This window comes from Elephas maximus, chromosome 3 (assembly GCF_024166365.1).
Source record: "Elephas maximus indicus isolate mEleMax1 chromosome 3, mEleMax1 primary haplotype, whole genome shotgun sequence".
NCBI classification, from domain to species: domain Eukaryota; kingdom Metazoa; phylum Chordata; class Mammalia; order Proboscidea; family Elephantidae; genus Elephas; species Elephas maximus.
The window spans coordinates 196,840,976-196,856,976 of NC_064821.1; the positions used below are offsets into that span (position 1 = coordinate 196,840,976).

General features: G+C 37.0%; 1 protein-coding gene across 1 annotated transcript; it reads right to left on the reverse strand.

Annotated features, from left to right (window-relative positions):
- Window positions 1–14,794: 14,794 nt before the first annotated feature.
- LOC126071512 (olfactory receptor 10X1-like) lies at window positions 14,795–15,745 on the reverse strand. Its single transcript, XM_049875699.1, has one exon. The coding sequence runs from the start codon at window positions 15,716–15,718 to the stop codon at window positions 14,795–14,797; it is 924 nt and encodes a 307-aa protein (XP_049731656.1). The 5' UTR covers window positions 15,719–15,745.
- Between the last annotated feature and the right edge of the window lie 256 nt (window positions 15,746–16,001).

Consider the following 16,001-nt stretch of genomic DNA (forward strand, 5'->3'; position numbering starts at 1 on the left):
CCACTTTACATTTTGTTGTTGTTGTTTGTTTTCCTGTTGAGTTTTGAGAGCTCTTCATATAGTCTAGATAGTGGACTTTTTTTGGATATGCAGTTTTCAGATGTAATCTGAATTTGTGACATCCTTGAAATAACAAAATTATAGAAGTTGAGAACAGATTCATAGTTACCAGGTTTTAGGGAAAGTGGGGTGGGGGGAGCTGTTGCTGTTGTTAGGTGCCTTGAGTTGATTCTGACTCATAGTGACCCTATGTACAAGAGAAGGAAACACTGGTTGGTTCCTGCACCATCCTCACAATTCTTGTTATGCTTCAGTCCATTGTTTCAGTCACTGTGTCAGTCCACCTCCTGGAGGCTCTTCCTTTTTTCTCTGACTCTCTAATTTACCAAGCATTATTCCCTTCTCCAGGGAACGATCCCTCCTGCAAACATGTCCAAAGTATGTGAGACTTTGTGTAGCCGTTCTTGCTTCTAAGGAGCATTCTGGTTGTATTTTCAAGACAGATTTGTTCATACTTTTGGCAGTCCATGATATATTCAGTGTTATTCACCAACACCACAATTCACAGGTGTCAATTCTTCTTTGGTCTTCCTTATTCATTGTCCAGCTTTCACATGCATAAGAGGTGATTGAAGTCACCCTGGCTTGGGTCTGGCACGCCTTATTCTTCAAGGTGACATCTTTGCTTTTCAACACTTTAAAGAGGTCATGTGCAGCAACTTTACCCAATGCAATGAGTCTTTTGATGTCTTGACTGCTGTTTCCATGAGCATGGACTCTAGATATAAATAAAATTAAAACCTTGACAACTTCAATCTTTTCTCCATTACTCATGATGCTGCTTATCAGTCCAGTTGTGAGGACTTTTGTTTTCCTTTTGATGAGGTGTAATCCATACTGAAGGCCGTGGTCTTTGACCCTCATCAATAAGTGCTTCAAGTCCTCTTCACTTTCAGTAAGCACAGTTGTGTCATCTGCATAATGCAGGTTGTTAATGAGTCTCCTTCTATCCGGATGTCCCGTTCTCCTTCATATAGTCCAGCTTCTTGAGTTATTTGCTCAGCAGACAGATTGAATAGGAACAGTGAAAGGACCAACCCTGACGCACACCTCTCCTGATTTTAAACCATGCAATGTTCCCTCATTGTGTTCAAACATGTGCCTCTTGATCTACATATAGGTCTCTTATGAGCATAATTAAGTGTTCTGGAATTCCTATCCTCTGCAGTGTTATCCATAATTTGTTAAGGTCCACACAGTTGAATGCCTTTGCATTGTCAATAAAACTCAGGAAAACATCTTTCTCGTATTCTGTGCTTTCAGCCAGGATCCATCTGACATCAGCAATGATAACCCTGGTTCCACATTCTCTTCTAATCTAGCTTGAATTTCTGGCAATTCACTGTTGGTCTATTGATGCAACAGCTTTTGAATGATCTTCAGCACAATTTTACTGGTTTGCTTTATTAGCAGTATTGTTAGATAATTTCCACATTCTGTAGAATCATCTTTTTTTAGAATGGGCACAAATATGAATCACTTCCAATTGGTTGGCCAGATAACCCTCCTCCAAATTTCTTGGCATAGATGAGTGTTCTCCTCCAGCACTGCATCCGTTTGTTGAAACATCTCAATTGGCATTCTTGTTTTTCACCTGTGTCTTCAGTGCAGCTTGGACTTCTTGCATTAGTACCATTGGTACCTGATCATATGCTACCTCCTGAAATCTATTCTTAAGACAGTCTCTAAATTCTAGTGGGGTATATTCAAGTTCTTTCTTTGACTCTTGTGGACTAGTTCTAATTTTTTTTTAACTTGAACTTGCATATGAGCAATTAATGGTCTGTTCCACAGTCAGCCCCTGGTTTGTTCTGACCAATGATATTGAGCTTTTCCATCATCTCTTTCCGTAGATGTAGTTCATTTGACCACAGAGATCACTCGAGAGAATTTTGCAAGAGCAATGACCTCTGAATATCAGCAGTCAGAGCAAGGCTGGGGGCCGACTTCAGAACAGACCATGAATTACTCATATGCGAGTACAAGTTGAAAGTGAAGAAAATTAGATCAAATCCACCAGAGCCAAAACATGACCTTGGGCATATCCTACCTGAATTTAGAGACCATCTCAAAAGTAGATGCGATGCATTGAACACTAATTGCCAAAGACCAGATGAGTTGTGGATTGACAACAAGGGCATCATACATGAAGAAAGCAAGAGATCATTAAAGAGACAGGAAAGAAAGAATAGACCAAAATAAATATCAGAAGAGACTTTGAAACTTGCTCTTGAACGTCCAGTAGCTAAAGTAAAAGGAAGAAATTATAAAGCCAAAGAGGTGAATGGAAGATTTCAAAGGGTGGCTGGAGACAACAAAGTTAAGTATTATAACGACATGTGCAAAGACCTGGAGATAGAAAACAAAAAGGGAAGAAAACACTTGGCATTTCTCAAGCTGAAAGAACTGAAGAAAAAATTCAGTCCTTGAATTGCAATGTTGAAGAATTCTACAGGAAAAATATTAATTGGCACAGGAAGCAACAAAAGAAGATGGAAGGAATACACAGAGTCACTATACCAAAAAGAATGGTCCGTGTTCAAACATTTCAGGAGGTACCATATGATCAGGAAATGATACTGGAGGAAGAAGTCCAACTACACTGAAGGCTTTGGCAAAACACAAGGCTCCAGGAATTGATGGAATACCAATTGAGATGTTTTGACAAATTGATGCAGTGCTGGAAGTGCTCAAGAAATTTGGAAGACGGCTACCAGGCCAACTGACTGGAGGACATTGATATTTATGTCTACTCCCAAGAAGCTGATCCAACCAAATGTGGAAATTTTTGAACAGTATCATTAATATCACATACAAGTAAAACTTTGCCCAAGATCATTCAAAGGTGGCTGCAGCATTATATCTACAGGAAACTGTCAGAAATTCAAGCCAAATTCAAAAGAGGATGTGGAGCCAGGGATATCATTGCTGATGTCAGATGGATCCTGGCCAAAAGTAGAGAATACCAGAAAGATGTTTACCTTTGTTTTACTGACAATGCAAAGGCATTCGACTGTGGATAACATTGTGGAGAATGGGAATTCAAGAACACTTAATTGTGTTCACGAGGATCCTATACATAGATAAAGGGGCAGTTATTTGAACAGAACAAGGGAATACTGCATGTTTTAAAGTCAGGAAAGCTGTGCGCAAGGGTTATGTTCTTTCACCATACCTATTCAATCTGTATGCTGACCAAATAATCCAATAAACTGGACTATATGAAGAATGGGGCATCAGGATTGGTGAAAGACTTATTAACAATCTGCACTGTGCAGATGATACAACCTTGTTTAATGGAAGTAAAGAGGACTTGAAGCACTTACAGATGAAGATCAAAGACCACAGCCTTCAGTATGGATTTCACCTCAAAAACAAAAATTCTTTTGACTGGACAGAAGCAACATCATGATACATGGAGAAAAGACCGAATTTTTCAAGGATTTCATCTTACTTGTATCCACAATCAACACTCATGCAAGAAGCAGTCAAGAAATCAAAAGATGCATTACTCTGGGCAAATTTGTGGCAAAAAGTCCTCTTTAATGTATTCAAAAGCAAACATATCGCCTTGTCAACTCAGAGGTGCGTGACCTAAGACGTGGTATTTTCATTCGTGTCATATGCACGTGACTATTGGTGGATTTGAAGAAAAATTGATACTTCGAATTGTGGTGTTGAAGAAGAGTATTGAATATACCATGGACTGCAAAGAGAACGACAAGGAAATCCATCTTGGAAGAAGTATGACCAGAGTGCTCCTTAGAAACAAGGATGGCAAGACTATGTCTCACATACTTTGGGTATGTTATTAGAAGGGATCAATCCTTGGAGAAAGATATCATGCTTGATATAGCCGAGGGTCAGTGAAAAAGAGAAAGACTCTAAAAGAGGTGAATTGACCCAGTGGCTGCAGTAATGGGCTTAAGCATAACAAGGATTGCGTGGATGGCTCAGGACCAGGCAGTGTTTCATTGCGGTGTACACAGGGTAACTATGAGTTGGAACGACGGTTGCTAACAACAACAACAACAATGGCTTCTTCACTGAAAATACCCTCTTTCAACAACATAAACAGCAGCTATACATGTGAACCTGGCCAGATGGAATACAGAGGAATCAAATGAACTACAACTGTGGAAAGAGACAGTGGAAAAGCATTTACTGTATTTGTGCCATATTCTTGCATACTTCTCAGTGTCTTTCTTTGCCTTCGTCATGTTGTGCTGACTTCCGCCATTTTGTGTAATGCCTTTCCCTTCACCTGATTTAACCAAGTTTTTTTTTTTTACTATCTAGTTAAGGGGTTCTACCTCCATTCCCCTCGCATTCCTGGTAACCATCAAGGAATGTTTCTTTCTGTGTGTAAATCTATTTTTGACTTTTTATAGTAGTAGTCTCATACAATATTTGTCTTTTTGTATTTGATTTATTTCACTCAGGATAATGTCCTTCAGATTTAACCATGTTGTGAGATGTTTTGCAGTTTCATCATTATTCCTTATTATTCCATAGTGTTCAATTGTATGTATGTTTCACAATTTTTTTATCTATTTTTCTGTTGATGGACATTTAGGTTGTTTCTATCCTTTTGCTATTGTGAATAATGTTGCAATGAACATGGGTGTCCATTCTTGTCACAGCTGTCATTTCTCTAGGATATATACCAAGGAGCGGGATGGCTGGATTGTATGGTATTTCTATTTCTACCTATTTACAAAAGCACCGTACCTTTTTTCCTTAGTGATTGTACCATTTTGCAGTCCCACCAGCAGTATTGAAGAGTTCCATTGTCCCCACAGCCTCACCTCATTTGTTATTTTCATTTTTTTCATCAGTGCCATTCTTGCTGGGGTGAGATGGTGTCCTTGTACTTTTGTTTTTTATCTGTCTAATGCCTAATGATCACTAGCCTCTTTTCATCTCTCTGTTAGCCTCCTGAATGTTTTCTTTGGTGAACTGTTTGTTTTTGTCCTTTGCCCATTTTTTAGTTGAATTGTTTGATTTTTTTATTGTTGAGATGTTGAAGTTTTCTGTAAATTGGAGAGTCTGGACCCTTTTCAGATATGTGTTGCCCCAGATTTTTCCCAGTCTGTAGGCTCTCATTGGGTATTACCAGGGCCTCAGTGGAAAACCTGGGCTTTTACCCCTACTTGACAGCAAAGATGGAAGTTGCTGGAGGTATTAGTAGAAGCCAATTAAAATGAGGTTAAATAAGATCCAGAGCCTAATAACATAAAACTCCCAATGTCACACCAAGAAATCAAAAAAATTTCCCTTTGTTTTCTTTTCCCATATTCTATTTCTTTACTAAGGCTTTCTATTTCTTTGATGAGTGAACAATAAACAGGATAAACCCAAATAAATCCACATTAAGACACATCATAGTCAAACTTCTGAAAATGAAAGACAAAGGAAAAAATCTTTAAAATAGTGAGGGAAATGATACCTTACCTGTAGGAAAGGAACAATTTCAATGACAACATATTTCTCATCAGAAAGCATGGAAGCCAGAAAAAAGTGTTTTGCAGAGAGAAAAACATCTCTGGCTGCTGGTGGTTGGTGTCTGAACTCTTAACAGGAAAACGTGATTTTCAGGTTAACCAATATTTCATGTGTAATATGTGCAACCATTTAATTGTTTAAAGTTTGATATAAATGATCTAACTTTCACAATCACTTCATTTCAAGTTTTTAAGATCGTGAAAATGCCAGCTTGTATGTAAAACACAATTGAGGATATAATTGATCTAAAGTACACTTGTTAGGTTTAGAAAGCATTATATTTAATTTGTTTAACTTATATAATTAAATGGAAATAAGAAGTATGTTTATGATAGTCTTAAAAAAGAGAGATGTGAATCATGACTCATTCAAAACATGAACCACTCATTTAATTAAAAAAAATTCAGTGTAATAAACCAAGGTACTTTTATAGTTTATATACTTGCTGTAAATTTCAAATATTTTCTCATCCTTCCTTCCATGTAAAGGCATTGTCCAAGAAGATATTGCCAAGCTTTATTATCTGCAACTTATTTTATGAAATCAATTTTAAAAATGAGGAACAATTTAAGTATAGCAGAATGCATAAACCATGAGTGTACAGTTAGAGTTTTGACAAAAGCATGTACATGCGTAACCAACTCGGAAATCAATATATAAAAAAAAAAACAATATATACAGCTTATTTATCACACAGAAAATCTGGTCATGCTTTTTCAATGAAAGCCCCAGAATCAGTCAATTACTTGGTTTCTATAACAAAGCTTTCTTGTTCTCCAAAGCCATAAGTGGAATCATATATTAGGAACTCTGTTGCTTATGACATTTTACACTCAACATAATTTTTTGAGATTTATCCATGTTGTTGCTATATCAGTATTTCATTTCTCTTTATTGCTCGATATTATATTTTTTAAATATTCTAGGACTTGTTTATCCATTTACCTGCTCACAGACATTTGGAATGCTTTTAGTTTCTCATTCCTGTGAAGTAAACAGATAAAACATAGTTTTACATGTCTTTATGTGGAATTTACATTTTAAGTGTATGTTTAGCTTTATAGAAATTGCTATTTCTTGTAGAGTGGTTGTGGACCTCTGGTGGCACAGTGGTTAAGAGCACAGCTGCTTACTAAAAGGTCTCTCCTTGGAAACCCTATGGAGCAGTTCTACTGTATATTATAGGGTCGCTATGAATTGGAATCGACTGCAACGCGTTTGGCTTTTTGGTTTTTGGTATAGAGTGGTTGTAGCATTTTATAGTCTTATTCTCTTTGATAAACAGAAATTTTTAATTTGGTGAAGTTTTATCTTTGCCTATCCCAAATAATGAAGATATTATTCTTGATTTCTTCTAGTTGCTTTATATTTTTAGTTTTTACATCAAGGTCTGTGTTCCACCTTGAATAATTTATGTGTATGGAATAAAATCTGGACACATTTGGTTCTTTTAAATAATTTCTGTCTCTTTATTGTTAGTCTCTGTTGGATGTCTAAATGTTATCATACCCTCCATTACATTTTTATCATGTTCTCCTTTAGTTCTTTGAATGTATTTCAGATGGCTACTTCAAACTCGGAACACTCTGTAATTGAAAAGTACAATGACTGGAATGAAATTTAATTTGAGGAGCTCAACTGTAGGTTTGAACTGACAGAAGAAAGAATTAGTGACGTTGAAGATAGATGGGTAGGCTTTATGCGTTTCATAGAACAGAGAGAGAAATTAATGCAATAAGTAAGAAAGTAAGTAAATAAATAATCTACATTCAGAGAAATGCAGAACACCATTAAGAACAGCAACATAGACGTAGTTGGAGTACCAGAAAGGGAGGAAAGAGAGAAACTGAAAAATATTTGAAAAAGTAATGGTTGAAAACTCCCCAAATTTATTTTTTTTTAAAAAATCAAACACACATCCGAGGAAGAAATGTACAGAAAAAAATATGTGTATATGTTTCTTAGTATGTTTTATATTGCAAAGCAGTTAAGAATAGTTTGTGTCGATTTTGATTTACCTAAAAATGCCTTAATTTTGGCTATATTTGTGAAGTATTGTTTAGCTTGATATAAAATTTTTAGTTAAGAGATATTTTTCTTTCATGTTTCAGTATGTCATTTTCAATGTCTCTGTCTTCCCAAGGTTCTGATGAGAATGTTGCCTTCACTTGTATCAATATTCTACTCCATGTAGTAGGTAATTTTCCTTACTCTTTCTATATTTTCAGCTTTCAGCATTTTTACTATAATGTGTATAGGTGTACCTTTATTTTGTATTTCTCTTGTATTTCAATGAACATCTTTTAGTTGTAAGTCTGCTTTCCACAAAATCTGTGAAAATTTCAGATATTTTTCTTCAAAGTTTTTACTTTGCTTTTTGTTTCTTTTTGAGGTTCCAAAGCCAATATTTTGGACCACTTGCTATTTTCCAAAAGGACTCCAAGAATTTGTTTATTTTCTCTCCATTTTTTCCCCTATATTCTTCAGATGGATAATTTCTACTGATTTATCTTCAGATTCACTGATTCCTTCTTCTACCATCTCCAAATTGCAGTTAAGCCCATTTCATAAATTTTCATTTCAGGTATTGTACTTTTTCTCACTAGATTTATAACTGATTCTTTTTCATAATTTCTATTTATCTGCTAATATTTTTAATCCATTCATTCTTTAATGCCATATTTCTATTTCATTTTTTGAACATATTAGCAATAGCTGATGTGAATGCTTCATCTACTAAATCAAAATTTAGGTTCATTTGGAGTCAATCTATGTTGCTTTTTTTTTTAAATGTGTATGGATCAATATTTCTTAATTTACTTATGCAAAGAAAACTACTATACACTTCTGCAAGAAACCAAAAGAGACCTACATAAGTGGAAAACATACCTTGCTCATGGATAGGAAGATGTATCATTATAAAAATGTCTATTCTACCAAAAGCAATCTATACATTTAATGCAATTCTGATCCAAATTCCAATGACAGCCTTTAATTGGATGGGGAAAAAAATCACCAACTTCATATGGAAGGGAAAGAGGCCCCGGATAAGTAAAGCATTACTGAAAAAGAAGAACAAAGTGGGAGGCCTTACTCTACCTGATTTTAGAACCTATGATACTGTCACAGCAGTCAAAACAGCCTGGTACTGGTACAACAACAGATACATGGACCAATGGAATAGAATTGAGAATCCAGAAATAAATTCATCCACATATGAGCAGTTGATATTTGAGAAAGGCCCTAAAACAGTTAAATGGGGAAAAGATAGTCTTTTTAACAAATAGTGCTGACATAACTGGATAACCATCTCTAAAAAAAATGAAACAAGAGGCATACCTCACTCCATGCACAAAAACCAGCTCAAAGTAGATCAAAGACCTAAATATAAAATCTAAAACGATAAAGATCACTGAAGAAAAAATAGGGACAATGTTAGGAGCCCTAATACATGCATAAACAGTGTATAAAACATTATTAAGAATGCAGAAGAAAAACTAGATAACTGGGAGCTCCTAAAAATCAAACACCTATGCTCATCCAAAGACTTCACCAAAAGAGTGAAAAGATTACCTACAGACTAAGAAAAAGTTTTTAGCTATGACATTTCTGATCAGTGCCTGAACTCTAAAATCTACATGCTACTGCAAAAACTCAACTGCAAAAAGACAAATAACCTAATTAAAAAATGGGCTAAAGATATGAACAGACACTTCACTAAAGAAGATATTCAGGCAGCTAACAGATACATGAGGAAATGCTCACGGTCATTAGAGAAATGCAAATCAAAACTACAATGAGATTCCATCTCACTCAACAAGGCTGGCATTAATCCAAAAAACACAAAATAATAAATGTTGGAGAGGCTGTGGAGAGATTGGAACACTTCTACACTGCTGGTGGGAATGTCAAATGGTACAACCACTTTGGAAATCGGTTTGGCATCCCCTTAAAAAGCTAGAAATAGAACTACCATACAATCTAGCAATCCCACTCCTTGGAATATATCCTAGATAAATAAGAGCCTTTACACGAACAGATATATGCACACCCTTGTTTATTGCAGCACTGTTTACAATAGCAAAAATTGGAAGCAACCAAGGTGTCCATCAACGGATGAATGGATAAATAAATTACGGTATATTCACACAATGGAATACTACCCATAGATAAAGAACAGTGAGGAATCTGTGAAACATTTCATAACGTGAAGGAACCTGGAAGGTATTATGCTGAGTGAAATTAGTCAGTTGCAAAACCACAAATATTGTATACGGTCACTACTATAAGAACTTGAGAGAGAAGAAAACATTCTTTTGTGGTTACGAGAGGGGGGAGGAAGGGAGGATGGGAGAGGGGTATTCACTAATTAGATAGACGATAAGAACTAGTTTAGCTGAAGGGAAAGACAACACACAATACAGGGGAGGTCAACACAACTGGACTACACCAAAAGCAAAGAAGCTTCCTGAATAAACTGAGTGCTTTGAAGGCCAGCGTAGCAGGGACAGGGGTTTGGGGACCATGGTTTCGGGGACATCTAAGCGAATTGGCATAATAAAATCTATTAACAAAACATTCTGCATCCCACTTTGAAGAGTGGCTTCTGGGGTCTTAAATGTTAGCAATAAGCCATCTAAAATGCATCAATTGGTCTCAACCCACCTGGATCAAAGGAGAATGAAGAACACCAAGGACACAAGGTAATTACAAGCCCAAGAGTCAGAAAGGGCCACATGAACTAGAGACTACATCATCCTGAGATCAGAAGAACTAGATGGTGCCCGGCTACAACCAATGACTGCCCTGACAGGGAACACAACAGAGAACCCCTGAGGGAGCAGAACAGTGGGATGCAGACCCCAAATTCTCATAAAAAGACCAGACTTAATGGCATGACTGATACACCCCTGTGGTCACAGCCCCCAGACATTCTGTTGGCTCAGGACACGAACCATTCCCAAAGCCAACTTGTCAGACATGGATTGGACTGGACAATGTGTTTGAGAGGGATGCTGGTAAAGAGTGAGCTTCTTGGATCAGGTGGCCACTTGAGACTATGTTGGCATCTTCTGCCTGGAGGGGAGATGAGAGGGTAGAGGGGGTTAGAAGCTGGCGAAATGGACATGAAAAGAGAGAGTGGAGGGAGGGAGAGGGCTGTCTCATTAGGGGGAGAGCGATTGGGAGTATGTAGAAAGGTGTATGTAAGTTTTTGTGTGAGAGACCTACTTGATTTGTAAACTTTCACTCAAAGTGCAATAAAAATTATATAAAAAAAGATTTCTTAATTTTTTGTATATGTTAAAAATCTTGGTTGAAAACTGGGCATTTTAGATATGACATTGCAGTGATTCTGGAATCTATTATAGATGTTCCTGAGGATTGTTCTTTTATTTTTCAGTGGGCAGTTGGATTCCGTGGGATAAATGTACAAAACCTTTGTCATCTGCAGTTTGCAGTAGCTGGTGTCTCTGCTCAGATTGTTTTGTTTCCATATGTTGCCTTGTTTCAGATATTTGGGATCTCCCTTCCTATATTTCCATAAATTTCCAGTTGCTTTGCTGATCCTGTGTTCTAATCTCCAACAGCTCAGGCCAATAAGGTGTCACATTCAGTATTCATGTACGTGTTGTAGTAGGGGAATAAACTCAGTCAAAGACACAGAAAACTCACAAAGCTTATGGAGCATTTTTGTCTTTCAAGAATATATTCCTCTGTTTTGTGTATGTATATATAAATATTTTTTCCATTGTAGTCTCTGTAATCAGTTATTGCTATGAGTAGAGATAATACTCAGATGTGAGATTTCACCTCTTCTATAACTCTTAATTTACAAAATTTCTTCTCTTAAAGATTCAATTTTGCTGCAGATCTCAGCTCTATTATCTGTCCATTGAGGTGAGAGGTGAGGTGTGTTGGGAAATGCTCTCAGGCAAAATGCTTCAAAGTCACAGTGTCATCTAATGGGATAAAATAACATTTTAAGACGAACAGTTTGTCAAGTTTCTTACTGTCTTTGGCCATTTTCCAGTGCCTTCCAGTAGTGATTTTTAATAATTTTGTCCACGTTTCATAATTTTTAATTTATGGATAGAATCACTAGATCATTTTCAAACATTGTTACCACTTTCCCTTCCACTTTATTCTCAACATCTTTACTTTCTCTACTTCTGCTTAAATATCCCACCCCTTCAACCTATGCCTCCATCTAGGAGGGCCATGTGTTCTTAGCTAGGCCAGTCAGAGTGTATTAGACTCTACCTGCAATCACTGGAGTAAGCAGTGGGCAGGTGCATAAAGACAGGTTATTACATATTTTTCTTTTCTTCTACATGATTTGTGGTTAAAGAGGAAAACATTTCTAGCTGACTGATAATAAAAACAAAATCTGCTGAAGTTTTTTGACTGCAGTTAAAGAATTGTTTAAGGGAAAATTTGTAGTTTTAATTCTTAAATTAGAAAAGATGGAATAGTTAAAGACATAATCTGAGATAATTATTACAATAGGAGGAAAAAAGTCAAATTTACCCAAAAGAAGAAAGAAAATAATGAAGATAAGAATAAAAAGCAGTAAAATAGGAAAAATAAAATAAATAAGCAATGCCAAAAAGTGGGTCCTTGAAATTCTTCATAAAAAAAAAAAAAGTTATGGTGTCAGGTAGGGTAACTTTCGTTTTTCTTATATAATTGTTTTCCTATCACCAATTAATGAAAGGTCTGTCATTTTCTCACTGCTATATAAAGCTGTATATGTCATAAAGCAAGTTCCTATATGTACATGGGTCTTTGGAGGGTATCTATTCTACTCCCTTTTGTCTTTTATTTGTGTCAATACCACACTGTAGCTGTGTAATGAGTCTTGTTACCTGGTAGAATAAATCTTCCTATCTTGTTCTACCTCAAGAGTGTGTTGTTTATTTGTGAGCCCATATAAAATTTGAAATCACCCTACACTTTTCCAGGGAGTCCCTGGGTGGTACGAATGTTTAATGCTGACCAGAAGGTTGGCAGTTGGAGTCCACCTAGTGATGCTTTGAAAGAAAGACCTGGTGATGTACTTCTGAAAAATCAGCCACTGAAAACTCTATGGAGCACAGATCTGTTCTGACACAAACTGGGACACCACGAGTTGGATGGATTTGATGGCAACTGGTTTTACAATTGCACATTGCCCCTCCAAAAAAAAAAAAGACTTGGATTTTCATTGGAATTCTTTTGAACCTCATATCAATTTGGGAATAATAGATATTTCTACAATATGAAATCTTCTAATCCATAAAATGCGTATCTCAACTTTCATATAGTTATTTTAAAATTATTTTAATAATGTTCTATACTTTCATTGTAGGGGCTTGAAATCTTTAATTCTAGTGCTTTGATATTTTTGAAACTTTTATATATTACATGTTTTTAAAAAATCATATTCCAATTGTTTATAGGAATCATATTGTTTGGTTTATAAGCCATGTATCCAACAACATTATCTGATAATCTATGTCATGACTCTGGGTTTTATAGCATTCACAATTATATTATTCATTTAAAATGACTTAACATGGTATTTACCCACAAGTAAATGGTTAGTATGTATATCCTATACCTTATAGTGCCTGAGTTGGAAACCCTGGTGGTGTAATGGTTAAGAGCAACAGTTGCTAACGAAAAAGTTGACAGTTCAAATCCAACAGGCTCTCCTTGGAAACTTTATGGGGCAGTTCTACTCTGTCCTGTAGGTTCGCTATGACTCTAAATCGGCTCAACGGTAATAGGTTTATTTTATAGTGCCTAGATGGTGTAAACGTTTTGTACTCTGGAAGGTTGGCGGTTCAAACCCACCCAGTGGCACCATGGAAGAAAGGCCTGGTGATCTGCTTCTGTAATAATTGCAGCCACGAAAACCCTGTGGAGCTCAGATCTACTCTAGATCACATGGGGTAGCCACGAGTGAGACCTGACTCAATAGCAACAGCTTTCTCTTTTTAGAAAAATAGCTACCCTAGATTGAATAAGCAGTCCTCAGGAGTGGGAACAAAGCAGAAGAAACATTCCTGACAATGAAGCAGTGATCACACACTGAAGAAGGAAGAGATTCTGCCTGCACATGCACCATGAAAAAGGTCCCAGAAAAGGAAATTGAGTCACCGTAACAGTTAAGCTGAAACAGCTGGTGTGCATAATTTTCATACATTATCTTTATTTTCATGGCAGTTCTATAAATAATGGAGCTCAGAAATTCTAACACTTTTCATATGAGTTTTATATGCACCGAAACCTCAGTGCAAAATCTGTGTCCTTCATGAGAGTTCACGCTCCGGTTGATTAACAGTGAAACCGAGAAAAGGATTCAAGAGCTTTGCTAGGCTTGTATGTCTGAATTTTCATTAAGGTAACTCACTCTTCTTCCGTGATATAACCCCCAGAGTGCTTCTACTTTTCTTCCTGAGGATATAAAGAATTGATTATGTGTTTATCTGATGTCATGCCTTAATCTCTGTACCCGCTGCCCAAAGGATCCCCCAACACCTTTCTTTGTCAAATCTCAATACCATGACATTATTCTTTACCATTTGTTTTTAAGCATCCTCATTTTACAGGATGTGGTGCTTAGTTCAAGCCTTCACCCATGGATTTCCCTACGCATGGAAGGTGTAAGCTCTTATGTCCTGTTTATTCATTTCTATCTGTCTCGAAATATCCTATATCCTAAAAATTTAGTATCTGATAGTCATTGGAAGGACACAGTCATGAACAGTGTGTTTTTGAAAATGCTTAGTGATCACAGACAGTTAAAAACACATGTAATCCATAGATACACGGAGGTTACTATATGGTGTTTTTCTTGTCAGAAATGACTTATGTCTTGGGAATTGCCTAGACAAATTCCTCATCCTTTATGTGTTTAGATATTTTGATCAGAAGTTTTTTCTCCTTGTACACATCGTGACTGGTCCAGGATACCTAAAGATAGATTGGCATGGCCTAGTGTCTGCAGGGACATGCTTTCTCTAATAATAGAAAGGAGATGGAGTTTACAACTTTCTTAACAAGTTAAGGAAATGCCTGTCATGATTTAGGATTCAGAGTTTATCAAATGTTCCCTATATTTTAACTTCTGGAAAAGAGCAAGTGATACAGATTTGTCCAGAGGTCACAGGGTGAATGCCCCTCTCCTTTCTGGAGACATTCAGTAATGCTTTAAAACAGCACCAGTAATACAAGATCATTTATCCTAGCTTACTATCTTTCCCACCACCTTTACAAAAGCATTCTTCATGTCCTTATTCCTGAGGCTGAAAATGAGGGGGCTGAGGAAAGGAGTAATAACAGTGTAAGGGACAGCTATAAGTGTGTCATCTCTTCGTGAACCCTCTGGCTTCAGGAAAACAACAGATGCAAAACTAAAATGGATTATGACCACTGTGAGGTGGGAGGCACAGGTGGAAAATGCCTTCTGCTTGCCCTCAGCTGAAGGAATCCTTAGGACAGTGGAAAGAATGAAGACATAAGTGAGGATAATGAGTAGGAAGGTACCCAGCAAACCTGATTCTGAGATCAATGTTACCATGAATTCTGTGAGGTTGCTGTCTAAACAGGACAATCTCACAATGGCACGCATATGGCAGAAGAAGTGTTTGACAAGGTTGGAACTGCAGAAAAAGTCTCTGAATATCAGTGCTGTCTCTATCAGAGAGATAAAGAAGCCTCCAGCCCAAGCGGAGGCCACAAGTTGTCCACATACTATGTTGGTCATGAGCAGTGGATATCTGAGAGGTTTGCAGATGGCCAGAAAGCGATCATACCCCATTAAAGTGAGGATGATGCAGTTAGTGCCTGCAAGTCCTAAGAAGAAATACATCTGTAAGCCACAACCTATGACCGAGATGCTTCTGTTCTTGGCCAGTAGATCTGCCAGCATTTTGGGGATGATGCTCAATGTGTAGCAAGTCTCAGAAAAGGAGAGTGCACTCAGGAAGATGTACATAGGGGTGTGGAGGGCTCTGTCCACCCAGGTTAGACCCATGATGGTCAGGTTACCCATGAGGGTGAGAAGATAGAGGCAAAAGAAAATGACAAATAGTGATATCTGTGCATCTGGGTAAAGAGAAAAGCCAAGGAGGGTGAATTCCTTCACTATTGTCTGGTTGGTCTGCATAGTTTGAATGTCTTCAATCTGAAAGAAACAACAAACAAGGCATCAACTCTCCATTATTCTTGGATATCAGCAAATAGGAATTTTGGTGTTAATAACACAAATCATTCGAGAATTCCAATTACCAATTGATTTTTCATTTTTATGTAGGTGATGTTCTTCCCTTCATTGATTTCTTCATTTTCTGAACAACATATTACTGGTTGTCTGGTATGTGCCAGAAAGGTTGCTCTGGCCAATTTCTAAAAAGATTTGTGTTGGCTGGTACTGCAACAAGGGAAAAATA